At 39.5% G+C, this 23,095-nt stretch overlaps 1 protein-coding gene across 4 annotated transcripts in view; it reads left to right on the plus strand.

The window, feature by feature from the left end:
- grik2 (glutamate receptor, ionotropic, kainate 2) overlaps window positions 1–23,095 on the plus strand; it is a 290,842-nt gene that overhangs the window by 214,819 nt on the left and 52,928 nt on the right. For 3 of the 4 annotated variants that reach the window (XM_067602509.1, XM_067602510.1, XM_067602511.1), the window contains 3 exons: window positions 3,604–3,827; window positions 12,624–12,742; window positions 17,883–18,100. In XM_067602509.1, the coding sequence (XP_067458610.1) occupies window positions 3,604–3,827; window positions 12,624–12,742; window positions 17,883–18,100 (561 nt within the window). Of the gene's footprint in view, window positions 1–3,603; window positions 3,828–12,537; window positions 12,602–12,623; window positions 12,743–17,882; window positions 18,101–23,095 lie in introns of those variants that run through there. The other variant, XM_067602512.1, reaches the window with a different exon arrangement.

Below are 23,095 nucleotides of genomic sequence, written 5' to 3' on the forward strand. Positions count from 1 at the left end.
GTTTTCAATGTCATGGAGGTAGCTCTCTTTTAACCTGGTGAGATCACCATGGCAACTTATACTGCGAACTGCTCCAGACCAGGTTATGTTCTGAGTTTTGGCATAAATCAGCAATAAAAAGCGCGGTCCTTTCACTAACTACCTGATTTGCTGCTAAGTCCATTTAAAACTGCTGGTACTGCAGCTATTAGTACACCGATTAGAAAATGGATTAGTTGCCATTGATTTGATATGTCATATTATAAATTTGTAATGGTGCAATAGGTTAGGGTTACTTGTGGGATGGGATTTTGTTACAATATATCAAACTGTATTTTGAATTTTAAAAAAGAACTAATAAGAAACAAAAAACTAATGAAGAAATACCTTAAACAAAATAAATAAATAAATAAAATTGATTAGTCCATTGGTATTTAATATTAAATCTATAATATTAATGTCATTTTGATTTGGCCAGAATCTAAAGTGATTATCCTTCGTTATGGGACAGAGTCAGACCTGAATGCACTTCTTGAGTATAATGATTAAATCTGCTGCATCAAGTTTAAGAGCTCTGGATGTAGGAGGCATTGAAAGTGCATTGAGTGGTAAAATAAGTATATTGTCTAATTAGGAATTAGTTTTTTAATTAACGAATTTACATGATCAGCAATTTTCTGGCAGCTTTCCTCTCTCGCCTTATTTGCAGCAACAGCGTTGCTTTTTGCTGTATTAATGTATTTAAACTCTTGATAGCTCTCCGTTATAATGACTATAATGACCTGTTCCTCCTGACTGAAGTAGGCGGTAAAAAGAGTCAAATGACGTGCTTAACACCCCCTTTCATGGGGACGTGCACAGAGCCTGAAGCAGAAAGCCTGAGTTAACAAAGAAAGTTCCTAACCACTGTCGTGATACCACTTATCTCTGATCGCCAGTGTAGGGTTTGTGGAGCCAGCTAACACAAAGAAAGCCTGAGTATGTTGAACTTGCTTCATAGTACACCCCTCTGATATTAGAGACTTTTCATGTATCACAGCTGTGAGCAGTGAGCTCAGTCACTTCATCCTCAAGTGATATATGGTAACCTTCATAAGACAAAAAGGATGTATCTTTGAGAAATGAACCACTTGACCTTGCTGTGAATGTTTAGCATTTATAGTCACAAAGCAGCCTGAGATTTATTAACTGTCAACAGCACAACACGGTTTTCACCTCAGATACGGTAACATGACTTTCCTTTCTACACATCCCTCCTCTATATCTCAAAAGCACAGGTTTCACACATAAGCACGACTCATGTGCTTGCCAAAGAAGGGATTACGGAATAATTATTATTCCATAATCCATATTATTATAAATAACTCTGTAGAAACATCATGTTTATGTTGATTATTTATCAGAATGTGAGGTGCAAACTGGTACCTATGTTGAGAGTGGTAACACATTGTGTACAATGTTTTTACACTCCATTAACAGTGCATTCACACAATCTGTAGTCCTGTGTGTGTGTTGTGTTAAGTAGGTAATTTACTCTGCTCTGACTGGACAGTTGTTTTCTTACGTAGCCACTGTACTAATGAACCAACAATGTCAGTGATTTGTTTCCACACATTGTCATTCGTCTCTTATAAGTCCTGGTAGCTCATTAAAGACACGCAGAGAATTAGGAAGCCAGAAAGTGCTGCAATCAGCTTTTCATCATTTTGCTTAATGTTCTTTCACATATTGGGGTGGAGCGGTAGACAACTCTGTGCTTGAATAAAAAGGAGCGTGATTGGCTCTCACCTGGTTGTCGCTCACATTGCATCAGAGGACATTTGCATAAAGTTGAGCCAACTTTCCACTGTACTGTAGCTAGGTGCCTTTTTGGTCTCTCTAGCTCAGAAACATAACATATATTTCTTGTCATGGGATCTGCTTTTGTCTCCCCTGTTCTCTGCCTGGCTTGTCAATCAGTTCTTGGAACTACATTTGCTCAGGAGGTATACTAGATGCAAGTTCTTGGTACATTCAGGGTTTTTTTTTGGCAGTGCTGCCAATGAAGAATGGTCATTAGAAAAACAGATTTAATGACAAGTTGTCATTAGTATTTGGTGAGAAGAGGCCATTCAGATGGAGCTAGAATCAGCGGTTAGAAATAATGAAATATCAGTCACTATAATAGCACCACTTCTTACATTGTTGTCTGACACATAACTACTTACTTCACTACCAAACAGTGCATTAACACTGTGATGTAGTCAGTCCTGCTTTTGCCTTTTTATGGTACGCATCCAAAATGTCATGTTTTTTACAATACAGTAGAATTGCAAGGATGAACCTTGTACCAAAGCCTCTCTAGGGTCTTAAAAGTTCATGCCATAGTAAGCTCCACATTACAGGTTGGTAATTTCCTGCAGTAGAAAAGGGCTATAGGTGTGAATTTCAACAACACTGCATTATCAGACAAACCAAAAACCAAGTCTTGTGAAGCCAGGCCTCAAATCTGACCACTGAGCTATTCATTGTCTCTATATATTGTGAAGCAACAGTGGTAATGTCAGGGTCATCTACACACTTCCAAATGACGCAGATGCATTGATATGACCAGTCTGCTGTCAGCAAACAAAACAAACATTTAGCAGCTTTAAGAACACAAGCATACTGCTCAGTAGCAAATTACTGCATTTGACTTTGTAGAGTCTCATTCCTGGAGTCCTGGAAGATGTTAAAAAATGTGGTGTGCAACAGTTATCATATCAAAAGATATCATTTCCTGTTAGACAACAGGGTAGGAGAGTGCTGCGGTGTGTTCTTTATGGATGGATGGAAGCTTGTATTTAAACTTAACTCTACAAATTTTTGATGAAGTTGCCACTATATCACTGAGAGATCGTTAAGCCATTGTACCACTGACCATGATGGCCATGTTGCATAATGTAGTATGATTTGACGGACATTACATCTACCTGACGCGCATGAATGTGGTCAAATTTTGCCGTTTTTTAGGATAGGAAAGTAGTGTACTCTTGACGTTGCTGAGGTGTAGGTTCAAAAAGAATATAATAGGCACTGGAGAATCTAATTAAATCTAAATAGAATATTATGGTCCAAACTGCTAATAGTCAAAACTCTGGCTACATGAGACTATTAATAAAGGAACATAGACATATTTGAATCAAAATCAATAATAGTGTAGATGCTCCTGTTTCCTCCTTCAGTCCAAAGCTGCAGATCAGCTGGTAAATTATAGGTATGAAGATGTCTCTTTTTGTTTTAGCCTCACAAAGCGTTAGCAACCTGTCCTACATGTCTCCTTACAGCACATTCCAGTACATTCCATAAAATATAGCACTAGGGTAGTCTAAAGCCTCTAACCATCCCAACAAAAGGAGAAAGTAGGTAAATAAAATAAATAAATGCATTGATTTAGGCTCCAGAGAGGAAAAAGGTGAGTTTAGCAGCAAGAGCATACTTGATGGGTGGAGAGAAAAAGAGAGCTTTAAATTTCTTGCTAAGTGCCTTGGGACAGACTCTGTAGTGTGTAAAGACCCTGTTTTCTTAATTTGATTGCCTCTAAATGCTTCCAGTGCCAGTGACTTATAGCCTATCCCTCTTCCCTTTTATGTTTGCTGTTGACAGAGAGCTGATCTGGCAGTGGCTCCCCTCGCCATCACATACGTGCGTGAAAAGGTTATCGACTTCTCCAAGCCCTTCATGACGCTGGGTATAAGTATACTGTACCGCAAGCCCAACGGGACCAACCCTGGGGTCTTCTCCTTCCTCAACCCTCTCTCGCCTGATATCTGGATGTATATTCTGCTGGCTTACTTGGGTGTCAGTTGTGTGCTGTTTGTCATAGCCAGGTAACATGTCATTTCCAGTGATCACGGCTTCACACACAGTCAGAAACATACTAAGCTGCCATCGCTCAGCCTCGCCCATTTAACTAACAGGCTAATCTCTGTAATTACAGGATCTGCATCCTGAGCACACTGACTTGCTCATAGTAAAAGCTTACCACTCAGTGACAGTGCTGACACTAATCAATGGTCATGTATCAAAAGCTCAGACTCAATGTCATTGCTGTGTAATGTGTTTAATGAGATCTAACCATGAAGGATCACAAGGATATTTACCTGTTTATACCATTAGACTTTTCTTGAGGATTCATTTTTGCTTGAGGAATATCTTGTTTCAGATTGGCACTCTGCAAGGCTGCTAGGTTACTCCTGGCCTGTTTCTACTCACATTGTTACCAGCATAAAAAAAAAAAAAAACAGGAGACATTGACATACACAGGAACACAGACCTTAGACAGAGAAGTTATAGGCCTATCAGCCGTTTCAGGGTTGTGTGTATGTGTCTGAGAGAGTGGCAGAAAGGTTGTGCACTCATATGGATATGTGTGTGTGAAAGTGTGTGTGTGTGGGATGTGTCAAGCTCGATGTGAACGGCTGCTGCCCTTCTCCCACCTTTCCCTCGCTGTCCCCAGTGTCTCAGAGTCTATACTGTCTTTTCTTTTCTCTGGTTTCCTTCACCTTGCCTCAAACACAGGTATGACTCAGAGGTATGTTCTGTCACAGGTTTGTTTGCTTGTCTTGGTTCACAGGATCCAATAATGGACAAAAACAGAAGGAAAGAGGAATCTGTCAATAGTCAAATCTGATTCCAATCCCTGTAACTTTTGTTTATCATGACAAATGTATCTGCACTCTTTGCCATGACTGACCTTTTCTGGTATTTTCTGGCAGCTGAGATCCATGTAGATATAACAAAATATGTCTGTCCAGACAGCTTTGTTATGCTAGGCCTTCAAAGAATGAAGAACTGTTGGTGATGAGATGCCAACATCTGTCTGTTTTCCAACAGAACTGTACCTTTAGGGTTGTTTGTCTGTTTGTTTTGTAATTGCTTTGGATTACTTTCTCACTTCTGAAGGACTGCACCAAAGTTCTCTTATAAGAGGGGCTATGACCTGCAGTTTCACTTCTCTCACTGCAGTTAATCAGTGCCACCCAGGTTCAGATGACATTGTACTTTTTCCAAAGAAACTGAAACCAAGGAGGGAGTGCTTCAGAGTTTAAATACATTTCTCTGAACATGCTTGTTGAGAACATTTCTCAAGACTTACAAGGTTTTAGAACTCAGTTGATCATGCTGGTAGTGATTTTTTTTTATTTAGTCAGATTGTTTGTTATTTGTTATTAGATTGTATAAAGACCTCTAGGCATGGAAAGAGATGGAATCTTACAGAATACAATATCAGAGCCTGTATTTATTTTGGTATTGTTGTGACCTGACTCATACACTACTGTAAGATCATTTTACATAGATCGATAGGACAACTAAATGTATGTTACAGTATCTCTGTATATTTTTCCTTTGTGTGCATCTATTCTTCAGTTTACTTTGTTGATGCAGACCACATCAAGAGTGCTTTAGCTGGTGAAATGACACAACGCATGATTTGTGCCGGTTTTCTTGCCTTTTAGTGTCTTCGCTCCAACAAATCCTTTCAGTCGATGAAACTAGGCCAATGTTTTCTGAAGGCTCACTCACTTGATCCAGTGGCTCTTGCTCGTGGCTGCAGTTTGAAGCATGGTGAAGAAAAAAAGAGAAAGAAAAGTTCATGTTAACTCTAAAACTCTTGGGAGACATCGGCTCTCTTGCGGCCGTACCCGACAGTTTTACCGTTAACACACGTGTTTTCCGATGTTACTGGCGATATGATCACACAAGAGAATAAAAAGCGGCAACTGTCATCTAAGTTGGCTCAGAATATGCACCTATCTGTATTTAATATCACAATAAGTAAGTGTTTGGGTAAGTGTATAAATTCCCCCCCTCACTTTACTCCTTCTTTTCTCCTGTATACACAGATGCATGCTGTGCTACAGTTGCATGTTTTTGCTGTAGAGTGAAGCACACGACAATCTCACAAAATTTTATGAAATGAGAAGTCTGATAAGCAGAATACGTATTATGAACATGAAGGATGTGGAAATTAACGTTTTCCCACCATGAAAGAATTGTGACACAAACATTCACATGTTTACAATGTACTGGATAAGCTCTAATAGTTGACGTGTCATAGCAGTGTGTCAAATATTTTCTCACTTACCTCTAATTGTATCTATCCATGCAGATAGCTCCTTGTTTATTTTGCACAGGTATTGAAATATCTGTTTCTGAGATTTCTATCTCCAGCTAAACACAATGGAGGTGAATGGAATTTAGTTGGTGGTGCTCACATCGTTTTGAAAGAGTCATCAGCAACATATCTTTCAAGAAATCATGACCCCATTACTCTAAATAATCCTCAGACCTTGCTGTCAAAAGTTTGTTTGGTTTTTGTTTTTGTTGTTTTTTTTCTACTGAAGAACAAGTCCCAAAAGAAAAATTCTGGAAATCTAAAGATGTATAGCTCTGCAGAAAGAAACACAACTAATGCATGGTTTCATACCATCAGGGGTAAGTGAGACAAGCAGCACTTTAAGACATCATAGGAACAACTGAACAACTTTGTGTTCTACCATGTGGTTAACTCAGAGAGAACTTGTCTTAAGTTAGGTTGTTCATTGTTCTTCATGATTTGGTATGTTGTCAGTACAATATGTCTTAGTCTAAGAAATGCAATAGAAATCATGTATTTTTCTCCTTAAGCAAGATAACAAACTCTTGCCACCATCTACATTTACATGTTCAATGTTTAGGACTGAATGTGAGTATAGAAAGTGTGCATTACCTTTTAGTATTTAAATCCCTTTCAGTCCTTAGACAGAAACTGTCTTTTTGGCCTTCTTCTTTTTATGTGCTTCTCAAAGTCTCTTGATAGCTTCAAATATGTTTCCATTGAACATTTTCACTTTCAGAAAAAAACAGAATTCTTTGAAAATGAAAGAAATATTTAACGTGAATATTTCCATTCAAAATTCATGATTAATTATATTTATGTAGAAATTAGGCTTGCCAAGAAAATGCCCGTTGGTATAGGAAACCAGAAAGAAAAGCTCAACACATCCACCCTATCCCCCTCCTTACCAAGCATTATGGCTCTAAAACAATGACACACTACTTCTGCCTCTGCTCCTTACAGACAAGATCATAATTCACATGGCGGTTGCTGTCGATGCTGTCGTTTGTCTTAGTAGAACAGTTTCTCCTTTTTTTTGTACCTTTCAGCCAGGTTTCTGTTTTATATAAAAAAAAGGTTTCCAGTGTCAAAATATCAAGATACTGTCCTGTGTCCTCAACTTAATCCTTTCCTAGTGGGGGAAATGTATGTTTCCTAATTCTTGCTCACATGCAGCGTTTGTATGTCAAGAAGTTCTGCTCATTTCACAAAAGTTTGTGAGACCAAACTGTCTAGCACATAAATTTGACAGGCAAGACCTAATACCACAAGGTTTAGTTCACTGTGCATTTATATACTGTATATAAATATATATATATATATGTATGTGTGTGTACACATTACACATTTTATCTATGTATGCTTGTGTTTGTGCTGCACTGTGTGACTGACTGTTTGTATGAGTGAGAGACTGACAGAGACTGAATACTGGGACTGACGTACAAAGTGTAGAGTTAGAGTAGCCTCTCTTTGCCGTTTGTAGGCCTGTTCCACATGGGTGCACAGTTAAAACCACAACTACTCTGTTGTCCTGCCACCTGCCCTGATATCTCCAGTTACTGATGTTAACGTTAATGGCTGTTATTGCTTTTAAGTTTCCTCTAATGACACCTAATGACTAATAGCACCTCTGCTAAAGCCTGTGCATTATCACCTTGTCACACTTTGGGAAATCAAATTCCCTACATCCTCTGCATCCAGCCAGTTTTCTAAGGATACCTGAGAAGCAGAGGCAAAGCTTAGTAACGGTAATCTCTCACAGCGTTTGTGCAGAATATTTCTTGTTTTTCTCTAAAAAATTATGACTCATGATATTGATATTTAGTCCTTGCTTTTCTTGCTCAAAATTGGAACATTTCTCTGTGTGCAAAGTCTTTTCTATCAAAGTGTAATGTGTCTGTCCTCAGTCTTCAAATCAAATATCTGCGGTAAGTGCATGCTCATATGAAAGGCACAACCCTCATCATGGGGTTGAAATCATCTTCTGAATTGCTTGCAGTCCTCTGAGCAGGATGTTCTGGGTATATGCTCATAAAAATCATCTCATAAACTTAGCTTGGGACACACAGCCTGTGTGAACCTCTTACTTGTCATATCAGCACCCATGTTAACAGATTGGAGAAGCTGCGTGTCATCTAGAGATTTGGGGTCTCGCCTATTTTTCCTGCATCACACATGCAGTTCTCAGCAAGAATAGACAGAGAAAATGATCAGTTGACAGTCATATTGGCTTCATACCAGCAACATTACACCTTTCACTATAGTTTCAATGTTTGTATCTGTAGAATATGTCACAGACATGAAAAAAATATAAAGTGTCACCACTGCAGGTCAGATAAAGAACCCGTCCTGTGTGAGGAGTGTATGTGTCTGACACAGAAGTATCCCAACCAGACCACACCATGCCTGTCAGAAAGAAAGCTGCTTTCACCTCACATATTATTTATTTTTTACAAATGAGCACATGCTTCTTAACATTTTTCTGTGTAAACTAAATACAAATGAAATTTATAATGAAATGATATGAAACATTCTATTATTGATGGCCATTATCAAAGCCAAACTCTATGTAGAAAGATAGAGCTGGCAGTAGCAGCGCCGCAGCAGCAACGCTGTCTGTGTGAGCCGCAGCAGTTCAACAACAAACAAGCACTGCTCAGGTAGAAGTAGGCTGTGTGTCCCAGGCGTTAGATTCTGAAAACACAACTGGGATAAGTAAAAGGGAGGGTCAACAATTTCAGCTGCCTTTAAAGTAATTCAGCTCTCCTGTTTTATGTAGCTGTTGTCATATAGGAGGCTGTGTCATATAAGGGATGGATGATTATGACTGCATGATATCTGATAAAAAATAGTGTCAGACTGATTAGCACCATGTTCATTGAACTTGGAAGGACATTGCCTGTACTACAAATAATTTAGCCTGCACTTTATTGCTGACCATTTTCCAAGGCACACCATAATGTTTTATTTGATGCCTCCAAGGCAACCACTCATTTCTGTAAAGTATGAAATTCATCATATAAAGATTTGAAAACAGCTTAAAATAGGTAAGATGTATGTTTTTCAGGTTTCAATCAACTTTTCTTCATTCTGCACCTGCAGATTATCTTTGTCAAGCAAGATCCAAGTCGATGAAATTATATTTTCAGTGATTTTAAAAGACGAATGGTAACCAATGACAATACAAAGCAAAGGAAGTTTATTTTGTAGGTGCAGGGACAGGAAACAAAACCAAAGATGGCATGCAACATTAAAACACGAACTAAAAGGACAGAAATAATTTTAGAAGAAAGTATACAGATATAAAGAGAACCAGAAATACTGCCAAGCAGACAACAACCAGTCAAATTGCAGTTTGCATGTCTGGACAGACATGGATGTAAAATCTGTTATATAATATCTGTTGTGAAGACTTTGAAGGAATTTAATAAAAGATGTTATTTTCCTTGTATATGTTGACATGTTTGGCCAATAAAGCTGATTCTGATAGAGCACAAAGTTGTAGCCATGACAATAAACAATGCTTCAGATATAGATGTTGCTGCAAAAAAGCTACAAATTCTAAAACGTGGATGTTTCACACACATCTTCAACCTGGCAGCACAGAAGATCTAAACAATCACCACAGTTTCAAGGTGGGATTAGTGTCACCAGTTCAGTATCTGACCAAATGTGAAATATGGTCCTTATCTCCCCTTCTGTTCCTGACTTATGGCGTTGAATAACGGCCAGAAAAGCATTTTTGCAGAACATTGTGATATCATAGTGAAGTTGACCTTTGACATTTTTGATATAAAATATCATCACTTCATCATTTTATCCTATTAGACATTTGCGTGAAACTATGTCATAATTAGTGTGTGCATTATTGAGTCAAGGCCAGAACCATGTTTTGTGAGGCACAGTGACCATTGACCACCAAATTCTAATCAGTTCATCCTTCAATCCAAGTGGATATTTGTGCCAGATGTAATGAAATTCTCTTCAGGCGTTCTTGAGATATCACATTAATGAGAATAGGACAGACATGAGGTCACAGTGACCTTGACCTTTGACGTTGGACCACCAAATTCTAATCAGTTCATACTTGAGTCCAAGTGACATTTGTGCCAAATTTGAACCCAAAAACATAATTCTTCCAGCCACGGCTGTCACCAGCATGGAGACGTAAAAATTAATCCTTGATAGGTAAGATGTAAGTGCAAAGTGAATAATGATGCATGTTTAAGGTCCAGTCAGAGGTGATGAGCACATAAACATTTTAAACCTGGATATGTAAGTTGGTAACTCTGGAAACTCTGACCTCTTGAAATGTTTAGCAAACTGCAACTCAGTTACTTCAGAGGCAGAGAAGGTAATGTGTTTTGATTTATAGACAAGCAGCAGTAAAAACGCTGTTCTACGACACACTGAAGACCAATGCAGAGACCGGAGAATTGGTGGTCACTTTTGTGCATTTTTGTTAAGGCTGTAACAGCATTCTGACCTGTTCAAAGACCATTACAGTAGTCAAACTCACTGGAAATAAAAGTGTGTTAAAAATCTAAAAGACAACAACATGCTTTGGAAAATGGTCAACAGAAATGAAAGGTACACTGATCTGGTCATTTATTGCACAAAGCAGAATTTCTAAAAATATAAGTGAAAAGCTCACGTGTAGAAATATAAAGTTTTATCATCCTGTGACAGAGCAACAGGACCATTGTGATGCTGTTGATTCATCTCTCCTGACATTGGCCTTATCATGCGTATCATCGCTGTAGTTTTCTGCAGGATGACCCTGCCCCCATGGAAAGATAAAAGCCTCACATTGCTTCTGCGCTGCTGGTGAATTCCTTGCTTTTTCGTCCGCACTTATCTCTGCACTGACCTTGCTCAAAGTTTCTCCCTCTGCAGCACAGATGACCTGAGATAATGTAAGGGCAGTGTAATTGGATCAAAATGACAGCAAACGGGCTGAACAGCCCTACAGTGAGAGACAGGTTAAGCTGTGTTGTCGCCTATAAACGGCCTTGGTTTAGCATTCCCTGACCCAACCAGCAGCAGCAGCAGCAACAGTACAGCCAGTCTGCCTGACACTCCCATGCTCCAGCACAACACTGATGACAACTTTGCTCATCCATGTTCATGGCGAGCGGTAATTGGCTTTTCTCAACATGATTGTAGGAAACACACTCGGAGACCTCTGCACAAGGGATTGGGTCACATAGTCACATACGCCACAGCAAGGTCGCAGTTCAGCTGAACTCAATTTGGCATTGCAAATTGACATGCAAGCAAATCTGGGACAAATTGAGTGAGCGGACAGATTGATTTAAGGCCAAGGATTCTCTTAAAGCAGAAATCGGGGGACATTCAGAGGTCCTTGAGCTACACTCGACAATATCCTCCTGAGTGTTGTAGGGGTGAAAAGGAACGCCACCGCTAACCACATTATAATGGCAAAGCCCATTAGTCAATGACAGGGTACAGTTATGATGCTGTCATTTTATCAATACAGCCATACATCTTCATATAGAGCCATGTATTACCGTATTCAACCCAGCACTACTGTATTTTACCCAGAGGACAATGGATCAAAACCTTGACATGAAGCGGTGCAGCACTTTCATCTGCATTATCCTCCATGCAGATGTTACATCCACTTGAAGTTATCATTTTTGACTTCCAGTGCAGTAAAAGGCCCACACTGAGACAAGTCTACATTATGCATTGCAATTTGATTAGTCAAACCCTTGTGTCTGTTAAACAGCTTGAGTCAAGATAGGGCTCCAGTTCCCCCTCTACTCTGGCACAAACCAAATCAGGTCAGGATGCTTAATTGTAGACCAATCAACCTTTACTAATGTAATGTCACTTTTATTTAACATGAATAAATGAGAAATCTTTCAGCTTGAGGAGTGCGTCGAGTGAGGGGGAGCACTGGGGCCAGCGTGGGCATGATGGGAATGAACCGTTTGATCTGCTGAATATTAATGCTCCTCCAAGATTATAAGGATTATTAGTTCTTTTCTCAGCTGACAATGAAGTTATTTTCAGACCCCATCGATTAAATTACTGAGGGAATTGCCTTTGATATGAGCACGCCCACATGAGGAGCCACTTTTGGAGTATGAGTGGTGTTAATTCAAGCCCACTCCCCAAGTATTGTATGTTATTAAAATTGAAAAACACACAAGAGAGATTCAGATGAGCAGTCATTTTTGAGGCTTTATTTTGACTAATAGGTTATTCAGTGAAGCAATCCTAATCAGCATCTTCCAGTAATTCATGTAATATACTCTTATTGTACTAATCCAATTAATAGCATAGCAATCTGAGATATGTACATGAAGGCATAGCAATGCTTATTGATTTGGGAAGTGTTCTCACGCATGATATGTAGTGTCTCATCTCTGGACATGACTAACTAACCATTGTTTTTTCTCCCGTCTCCCCAGGTAGGACGACATTGTCTGCTCTTCATGTGTCTTTATGCAACTGCAATAAACATATATATGTGTGTGTTCTTTGTTAATTGTCACAGGTTTAGTCCCTACGAGTGGTATAACCCCCACCCTTGCAACCCTGACTCGGATGTAGTGGAAAACAATTTCACCCTGCTAAATAGTTTCTGGTTCGGAGTTGGAGCTCTCATGCAGCAAGGTAGACGCCTCTGCCTGCCCCCCTTTTCTAGCACAAGTCCCACTTTTTTGCTGGGGGTCAACCTTGCTCTTTTACCAGGCCCATGACCATGCATGGGGGCCTCTGTGCATGTAGCTAGATGCTTCACTGGTACAGTCCAGCAGGACAGACTGAGTGTGTTTTGGGATTTGAGTGATGTGATCAGTGAATGAGGATAGTGCTCCTGCATGCTCCCCTTGTCCATGCACCCCAGCTCTTACCCCTTCCCTAGCCTATTCACAGCCATTTGAACAGGTAAGTGTGCCCGCCCAGAATATCTGAGATGAATCAAATGTGTGAGACGGAGTGAGAATGTGAACTCAGCAGCTTACTTTGCCTGTTTGGTTTTGTTTCCTTCTGCCAAACCAATGCCATATCTTCTCAACTAGTTGGCATCTGTAGACTGAGAAAAACAGTCAATGTTTAAGAGAAAATTGAATGTTATCACCTTAAATCTTCAGTGGCCTTTATCTTTTTACAATGCATGTAAAAATGGGAGATATGTTGCATTTTCAGTTTAGCATTTCTTCCGAAGCAATTGACAATGCAACATATTTGAAACAGGTAGTTATGATTTTAAGGCCTGAAAAGCATGGTCTCTATGTCTGCCTTGCATCTGGTCAGTGGAATGGAGCATACAAAGAACTAGCTGCTATAGTCAATAATGCTGCTTTAAAGGGTCAGTTAACCCAAATGACAAAGCATTTTTCCACTTATTTCTAATGGTATCTATCCATGTTTAGGTTTTATTTGTTCAGAGTTTCAAATATATGTCTCCACCCCAGCACAATGAAGGTGAAGGAAAGTTGTGGTACTCACAGTGAGGAAAAGCTATGTTTAAAAAAGCAGGAGCAGGAAATTGTCCTTGCAGAAACAATGTTACTGTTACCCTGGATAAGTCACAGAATTCACTGTGAACCATTTTCATTGGAACTACTTTCTCCTGAGGAAATGTAGTCCATATGAAAACTGTTCACAGTAAGTCTGCTGATTTTTTAAGTAATGTGAACATTTTTTTTTGGCTTGAATTTTTAAAATATAATTACCCAGTCAGAGTAACATTATTTTTGACTTGAAATACAGTAGATTTTAGAAAAAAATCTGTAGTGGCTACCCCATGTAGCTCATATTTAGAAAATTAAAATTACAGTTACGTCCATTTCATCAACGTTTTTCAACATTTTTATGGTCATTTTACTTTAACTAGTTTTAATGGATGTCGCCACAGTAGGTAGTTAGCAAGCTATGTACTGTAGGAACATGATATTCCAATTCTTAATCCCGACTACTAAACTCTTATTGGTCAATTGCTTCTCCGGTGAGCTCAACTGATATTTGATCTTTGAGGATTAAAACGATGTTGATATTTGAAATTTAAAAAATCTGAACCAACAGCAACATCTCAGAATCAAGTAGTTCCAATAAAAACTGCCAGAGAAATGGGAGCAGGACTTGTATTGGGGTGGAGGCAGAAATCAGTGTGTCATCTATAAACCTGTACAAATAAAACCAATCTATGTTTTTTGTCTTTGTTTAGGTAAACTGACCCTTTAGGTCCACAGACATCTCAGTCTTTTCTAGAGTTTAGTATCTGATAATTTATCTCTGGTTGGCTGGTTGCACGCTATGACCTAGTTTTACTGCATGCTTACTAATATCCCCAAATTATTGACTAACTTCTTTCACAGATTTTTATTCATTTGACTCTTACGATGCAAGTATTGTTTAAACAATTTGAGATCAAAACATGTTGATTGGTTTGACTGTAACCCCTCTCCAACAAAACCTTACCAAAAGATTCTATGAATATTTAGCATAAAGATTTTCAGCAAAGCATGTATATATGTAACTAATGAAGACTGGTGAGATGAGCTGGTTAACATTTATGTAAATATCACTTGTTTTAGCCACATGATGCAGCCTAGCGTAGTGTTGTTTATATGATGAGCAATTATGTTGGGTTGACCAGTTGAGAAGATGTGGCTGAGGGCCAGAAGGCTGGGGGATTAGAATGGAGGAACACACAGTGTCTGCATGGCACAATGCTGGTCTACACTGTAGAGAGGCTCCCTTGCCCGGCGGCTTGCCCCGCCCCCCAGAAAACTGTGGGATGTGCTGTTTGGTCATGACGTTACCTTGGGTACATGACAGTCAGCCCCAACCAGGCTCTGTTTGGGTTCGACTCGCCTCTCTGTGTGGGTCGCCCCTCTTTTCTTTTCTGGTTTCTGACGTGGAACAGGGTAAGAGGCTCTGAGCTGGTGACATGTTCCACTATTAAACAAACCTGCATCTGATAGCTGGCCATGGGTCGGACACAGAATAAGCAGAATCCACTGCTGACAGAACTGATGAAAATGTTTTTGTGTTCATGCCTGTTACCTTGTTTTTTTTTTGTTCTTGGTTGTGGTTTGATGAATGGGCAAAGTGGGTGGCTGATGGCCATGCAGGGCGACTTTGATGCTGTGGTTGAGCCATGTTTGACATTGTGGATGGCTGCGGCTAATAAAGGTTAAACACACAAGGTTCAGGAGATTGTTCCATTGGTTAACTTATATGTTAAGTGATAACACAGACAAAGAAGTCATTGTTTTGTTCCTATTTGTAGGGGAGGCCTAACGGCCTTAAGGGAGCCCCCTCTACATTTTAAGTACCAAATTACTTCTCCACCATTACTGAACCAATAGTGACTTCAATCAATTTCATTTAAATTTTTTTAGATAGTACATTTCAAACCATATTGCCAAAAGGACTATGAGCTATACCCTTATGTTCATGTCTAACTAATACATAAAATGAAATATGTTTCAGGAAGTTGCCTGGTTGGCTTTTGCAATAATCCAGCTCTGCCCAATAGATTGCTCTGGGGTTCTATCATAATGACATAATGTAAATTTGATGCTGTTGCAGTTAATGCAAACTCAGTGCTTCTTCCATGTCTATGTGTTGTCTTGATAAATTCATTATAATATACATGTCCACTGTACAAATTCCATCATTACATCTTCATGTCCTACTCACCATACTGCTGCTCTGATTTTCTCCTCTCTATTAGTCTGTTTTCATTCACTAATTTTTTACAGTTTTTTTTCCCCTTTTTCAGTTGCTGTTACTGTCAGTGTTAACATGTCTAATTTAAGATGTCCTGAGTTTAATAGACATTGACTTAACCATGCAAAATAGGGACAAAATGGCAACGTAGAAGTGGATGGAATTAATTTGTGAATCATTAATTAATTAGCGGTGAGTATGACATGACTCAGTGCTTGTACCAATTGAATTAGTTCTGTTATCACATACTGAATTAACTAATACAAGGCATTCACTTTATTTAGTCAATATGTCAATATGCTGGCAGTTTAGAAGAAACTACATGCTTTACCTTACATTATCCAGTGAGTAATATGTCAGGAGTCCGATGGTGCTGTTAGTTAAAAAAACTATCACATATTTTGTGTGGTCCATGCTAAAAGCATTGAAATATGAATTTTATTGCCCATATTTTGAATGTTACCATGGTGTTACAAAAGAGTAGGTGTGGTACCATTGCTCCATTATTTAAGCCTGGAGGCATGCTAGCAGTAAACACATTCCAGCAGACACCACTTGTGAACAGGCATGATTATAGTTCTATTATTATAAGTAACCAGTATTAATTTTGTGATGTTTGAAGGTTGACATTAGCATGGCATTTAGAAGTCATTAGTTCTTATCACTTAAATGGTAAGTTTACCAGTGAGACAATCTCCTTGAAACTTGCAGTACCCCAGGATGAGGGAGTACGGGTGGGACCCGGAGGGGTGTGCAGCCCCTTCCAACCTGCCATTCCCTCCCCATTGCAGTATCTGTAGTGGTGGGCTAGAGTTGGCTGTCATGTCTTTCCCTGCATGCTCCCTCAACAAGACAGCTCACTCAGGGGACTGTGGAAAAGAAAGAAAATTTGATGAAAAGTGAGAGTGCAGATTGAGTCTCTCACAAAGGGAGTAGAGCACAGAGTTCTTAACCTCCTATCTCTCTGACTCTTTATCAGCTTTCCCTCTGAGTGAACATGCAAAATCCCAGCTTTCAATTGTTTAAGTCACTCGAGTAGAATAGTCCAGATATAACCCAGGCCAACCTTCTTTCACCCGGACAACAAACCTTCCTCCCTCCCACTCACTCTACCCATGCGCATATACTTCTCCCTGCTCTGCATACACTCTGCATTACACTTGAATGAAAATGGATTGGCAGCATTTAAGTAAAAGGAACAGAAAAAATAAGTCCATGCAGAAAGTGTAAGGGCCTGGTCAGACCAGCATTTTCGACAGTCAGTTAATTTCAATGTAATCAATGTAATTAGTGGATTCACTGGTAGAGATGAAGTAAGCCATATGGAACTTTCGGCTTTGGTGAGCATAGAGAGTCAAGTTCATGCTGTTGACTAAATGCAGGATTTCTTGACACGGTTGACCTTTGAGGGAACAGAGAGTTGGACAGTCCAACAAAAGCAGACACTATCATATTAGTGGCATTCAGTCCAAATTGATATAACCTTCAGAGTATTAACTGCTCCACTAAAGAGTTATGTCTTGCAGACAGTTGTGACACAGAAATCTTAAATGCTATTAATACTTCTTGGAAAACTGCCTAAACTTATTGCTAAGCTCTGGTTAGCAACTGAGAAGGCTCTTCCTGACTAGAGAGCATTGGTGGATAGCTTGCCAGCTACAGTAAGTTGCCATCTAGTCTCAACGGCATGTCACCAAGCTTTCAGTAAGAACGCACAATGAATTTCCACTTTCTGGTGTGACCAGGCACTAACATATTTATTTTGAATTCAAAGAAAAAAACAGGGTTGTCCTATGTTAGTTGTAGTAGAGGCTGAAGAGTAAAGACAGTCAGACAGTCCAGAACAAACAGGAAGCGTGACTCACATGGCCAGCGTAGGACTATTAAATATACTCCAGCAGGTCCAACCATGAGGCTGCCCACTCTGTCCACTCAGTGTGTCTGTGTCTGAGTCTGAGTGTGTGATCCAGGCAGCAGGTGCAGAGGCCTAGCCTGGCCTGGCCTGGGTGCTGCCCCCTCTCCAGCCCAGTGCTGAACCAGGCCTCACCCCCATCCCTCTGCTCCTCTCGTTCAGGATCTGAGCTCATGCCAAAAGCCCTCTCCACCAGAATTGTAGGAGGAATCTGGTGGTTTTTCACGCTCATCATCATCTCCTCCTACACGGCAAACCTGGCGGCCTTCCTCACTGTGGAGAGGATGGAGTCGCCCATCGACTCTGCTGACGACCTGGCCAAGCAGACGAAGATAGAGTACGGAGTGGTAGAGGATGGCTCCACCATGAACTTCTTTAAGGTACAGTTACAGCTGGATATTATTAAACCAGGTATAGTCCTTTCTAATGTAGCGTCTGGCTGCTTTGTATACAATACACAATATAGGTGTGTCAAGGCTCATGATGAAGTTTGAGGTGACTCTTATTTTACAGACATATCAAATATCTCAAAGTTGCATGGTAATTACAAATAGTGCATGTTTTATATATAGATACTGGGTTATTTTTTGTTGAGGTGGAAATTTATTGGAACACTAAAACACTGAACTGCAAGTCATATTAACAAAAACCTATGAGGATTAAGCTCCTACTGAGTGATCAACCGCATGTTACAATTGTGCTGAAACAGCAATATTTGACGACACTAGTTTATATCTGACATTAAATAAGATGCTAATATCAAACCAAAGAGACATGACATCATCAGGATTAATATTCAGACTTGACAGAGCTTCTCCAAAGCCTGAAGACTCCATTCAACTGTTCTCACAGGCTGAGTAGTACTACCTATGGCGAGTTCCTTGTCTTTGACATGTAAAACCAGTTGACTGCCCTCTTGCAGTAATAAAGGACAGAATGGCTGTCATAATTCATGGTATTGAGACATCTGATCAAACACAACTTTATTTTGCAATATGCATATAAACTAAAATAACAGGGTCCCTCTGTTAGTGATTTGTTAGTGAAAGAGTTAGGGTTAGGATTAGGGTTAGGGCGTTGGGGTTAGGTTGAGGGTTAGGGTTAGGGTTAGGTTTAGTAATCAAATCATCAAAATCCAGTTGTCATGAAAGACCGTCAGGGGCTTTTGGAGCCCCTAGAGGCAGTTGCCTACTGTACGCGACTAGTAATCCAGCTAAACAAGAATTTGTTTAGCTTTATTGATTATCTTCTCATGTTTCAACTAGTTTCACATGATCAGATCCACATGCATGCATATTCTATATGTATACATATTTCATACACACAACAGGTGACAAGGTGGCAGTGCTAACCATTGGACCACTGTGTCACCATGATCAAATGCTGCTGTACATTTTTGCCAATTGAAACTGCCTGGTACCATTTAGAAGTAACAGCTCTGCCCCTGTCAAGGTTCTGCTTGGTAATCCCCTCAGTGTAGGATCATATAGAATACCTGTTGCATATCAAGGATGTTGTGCTAATTCAGCCAAGTTTGAAAACTTCCCAGCATAAGATCCCTTTGCTCCAAGTTTGATTTCTCACAGCTGTGCTTTTTTTTTTCTTGCAATCCATCGATGGCACTCCAACAGCTTTGAGATTTAGCTTTTTTCCCCACCTCGTTTTCATCCATCTGTGCATGAGCACACATGTATTCACAGGTACTGTTCACACACAGTGACACAGTTGTGATTAATATGTTTGTGTGTGTTTCCTCTTCACGCTGAAACATACTCAAAGCAATTCATTATAAAACTGCTGTGGTGATAGTTGCACAGTCTCTTAATCATTTCACTGTACGAATGAATGAAAACAACAGTTGGTGTAGGAAACAGCATATGTGCTTGTTAATCATCCCACCTATGCTGAGGTCCCTCTGCAGCCATAATTTACAGCTTCAGGTCAGACATTGTTAGTCTATATCATTTGTTCATGATGGCTTAGGTTGATAAACATACTTAGGATAATAGTGTTGTTTACAGTTTTCTCCGTTTTATTCAGGTTGTTCACACCTGCAGTCATTTATTAGTGAGGAAAAAAGAGAAAACAAATTTAACAACCTCTTTTAGTTTATTACTCCGTAGCTCTGCTGTCATTTACATCAGACCATAGATTTCCCTCTGCTTCATACACTGACTGTAATATTCTCCCTGACCAGAAACTCTGGATCAAAAGGCTTTTTGTGACAAATCCAACCTTGAATGTTGTGAGCAGAAGCATTAAGTGTCTGAACTCAAATGTTTTGAGAACTGCGCAAAGTAAAGTGAACTGTTAGAAGCAAGCAAAAAAGAAAAAGTTAAGTGAATGCATTTGATGTTGTGAAACTGCATCACTTCATTTGCAGCCTTCAGACCATATATGATGCAAGAAGTCCTGTTTGAGTAACAGATACGTGAATACGTGAAGACTTATCAGACGCCAAAACACTGCATGACTTTTACAACTCTAGAAAGTTATCACCGCAGCAACTATTTTATCTTTCGTTGCAACAGTCGTGATGTAAATAGTAGAAATACATGCTCATGTTAATGTTTCAAAGTGATCCACCAGGAATTAGTGCTGTTTTCAACCAAGTTTGCTACATGTGGTGAAATGGTGGTGTGAGGTTCACTGTAATCAAACTTTGGTGTGGTCTCGCAATTCTATTGTTAGACAGAATGTTGATACTATACAGTTATACAAATGTCCTGTGAGTTATGATTTATATTCTTGGGGGAAGATGATCCTTTCATGGAAAGTTTAAATGGACTCTCTGCCTTGGAACTGCAGAAAAAGCCTTTCTTTTAACTGAAAATAATGCACAGCCTCATGTGCAGCACCAGGGCATCATGTATAAGGAGGATAAAATTCCTTAAATCCCCTTTTACTTACAAAGAATGAAATAAGGCTCCTTGCATTCTCTCACCGCTAGTTGGACGTCAGTAAACAGGTGGGAACAGACAGTGCGTGTTCACTTAGGTCTAGGAATTTTCAGTTTGCGCTAGTCTGCAATATTGTCTGTGGTAATCCTGATGTGGGTGTGTTATGAGTATTCCCTCTTCTCTGTCCATCTAGACTGTTGTAGTAGCACCTGTTATTGACAACTACTGGCAGACAAATCTCTTCTCTGTTATCTGGAGAGACTGTAGACAGGACACAGACTGACAGTCTCTGACTTTATTTTAAAATATTAAATTCACATCAAAATGCATTTATATATGTGAAAAAAGCAGTAGAAAGCCTTTGTGTCTCCAGGGAGGCTGTGTGAAATCTGATACATTGCCTCAAGTGATGTCACATGACTACAAATTTGAAAATGAAAACAATATCCTCATCTCTGCTGGAGGCTAACAGCTTCAGGCTACATTAGCTGTTACTAATATAACACACCTGAATCTCAGACCAAACTGCCGATGTTCAAGCTGCATTGTGGGTAATGTAGGCACCAGGTTTTGACAAGGAAGAAGAATAAAAAAGACAATATCTCTGGTTCTGCTACATTGATTTTGATACTTTAACTGTCATGTTATAGGGGTGTAATGCTGAATCGGTGGATTTCTCTTTTAAGCTCACTGTAGAATAATGATAAGTAGGGTTGGGCATCGAGAACCGCTTCTAAATTAGAACCGGCTCCAAAGTTCCGATTCCAAAGGAATCATTAAGAAATTTTAATTTCAATTCTGCTTATCGGTTTGTAAACGTGCAACATATCTGCAAGGATGTGGCTATCTGCCAGAACCTATCTATGTCATGCATCAACACAACAGAATGTTGATTTGTTTATGTATGAGCATGCATGGCTAACATCACAGCAGTACTGAGTGAAGGATGGGCCGTGGTAAACACTTTAAAGTGTGGCTTTATTTTGTTAAAGAAAACGACAAAGCAGAGCACAATGCATGTGGGAAACTGATTAGCTGTAAGTCAGATTGCACATAAAATCTGACCAAACATTTAAGGCAGCGCAGCGTTGGTCTCCTAGCCTGAGTGTGTTATCAGCCAGCATTAGCACCATGCTAACACCTCCAGTAGAGCCTGGGATACCAAGCCATGACACACTGTGTATGTATGTAAGTTACTGTTTCCTGTTGTCATTAAGCTGTTGCTCTTCTTGTTCGATATTTTCTTGCTGTACAGCTCAGTACAGGAACTCCTCAACTGCATTCAGACTGAAAACAGTGCTATGTAAAACAAGAGGCTGTGTTTGTGTGGGTGTGTTGTTTAAAGTGCCAGTGAGACAATGAAATACAATCCAGCAAGTCCAGTTGGAGTAACAGATTAGTGTGTTTAAAGGCTGATCAGAAAAACACTGCGCAGCACTTTGTAATATTCACAGACTGGATTTTACAACTCTGCAAAGTTATCACGCTGCAGCCCTGTGTACTAGTGCACACATGTGACATGTCTGTGTCTGCGGACCTCTGAAAAAATTGCGAATGGAACCGCGTTCATGTCCGCATGGAAGTCCATGAATTGGTAACAGCTCACTATGTCATTGAGGGAAAGATGAAACAGAACATACTCAAAACAAAAGCAGAATATTCACTTAAAAGTACTTTGAATTCACTTATTTTAATGAAACAATAAAAGTCAAAGTAAACACAGAATTTAAAATGTTTTTGTTATCTAAACATTAACCTCTCTTTTTTGTAACTGGAAAGGGACAAGAACTGGAATCAATTAACAGAATCAGAATCAATAGTTTCTGTAGAAATGTTATAAGAATATTCTACAGGGCTTGATATGATAAAACACTTAGAGCGTCACATGAGAAGAGCCTTCAGCCAATAAGTTCATCTCAAATAATATACAGTAAATCATGAAGTAACTGTAGAAATATTAGTGAATCAGGAAGCTAAAAACATTAATAAGTACTTAATAAAATAGAAAATAATAAAGTTTGCACCTACTAATCAGCAGCTTGAATATCAGAGCCCATGATACCTTTTATATTTCATGTTGTTTTCTGTGACATGCAGTTGTTTTGTGTTTGAGTGAATCCAGGTGGATGCAGACAGCATTTGTCCTCCGCTAAGTAAACATATTCCGTCCACACATCCTGTCTGTTGTGTTTAAAAGACGCTGTTGTGATGATGAGTGTTTTGATCAGACTTATCATCAGTGTTAGTTGATTTAGTGCTGCACACTCACAGATGATGTACGCACACACATTACAATCGCGATTCACACCAAGGAATAGAAATACAAAATACCCACTGTTTGGGTAATTATTGACTTGTGCTGTAAAATACGAGTCTAATGGTGGCTAATTATGTAAATGTCTGCATGGGATAGTCTCTGAAGCATTGAAGCGTCTCACTCGTCTTCCTAGCAGGGACATTCCCTATGGACTGCCG

This window comes from Thunnus thynnus, chromosome 10 (genome assembly GCF_963924715.1).
Source record: "Thunnus thynnus chromosome 10, fThuThy2.1, whole genome shotgun sequence".
Lineage (NCBI taxonomy): Eukaryota > Metazoa > Chordata > Actinopteri > Scombriformes > Scombridae > Thunnus > Thunnus thynnus.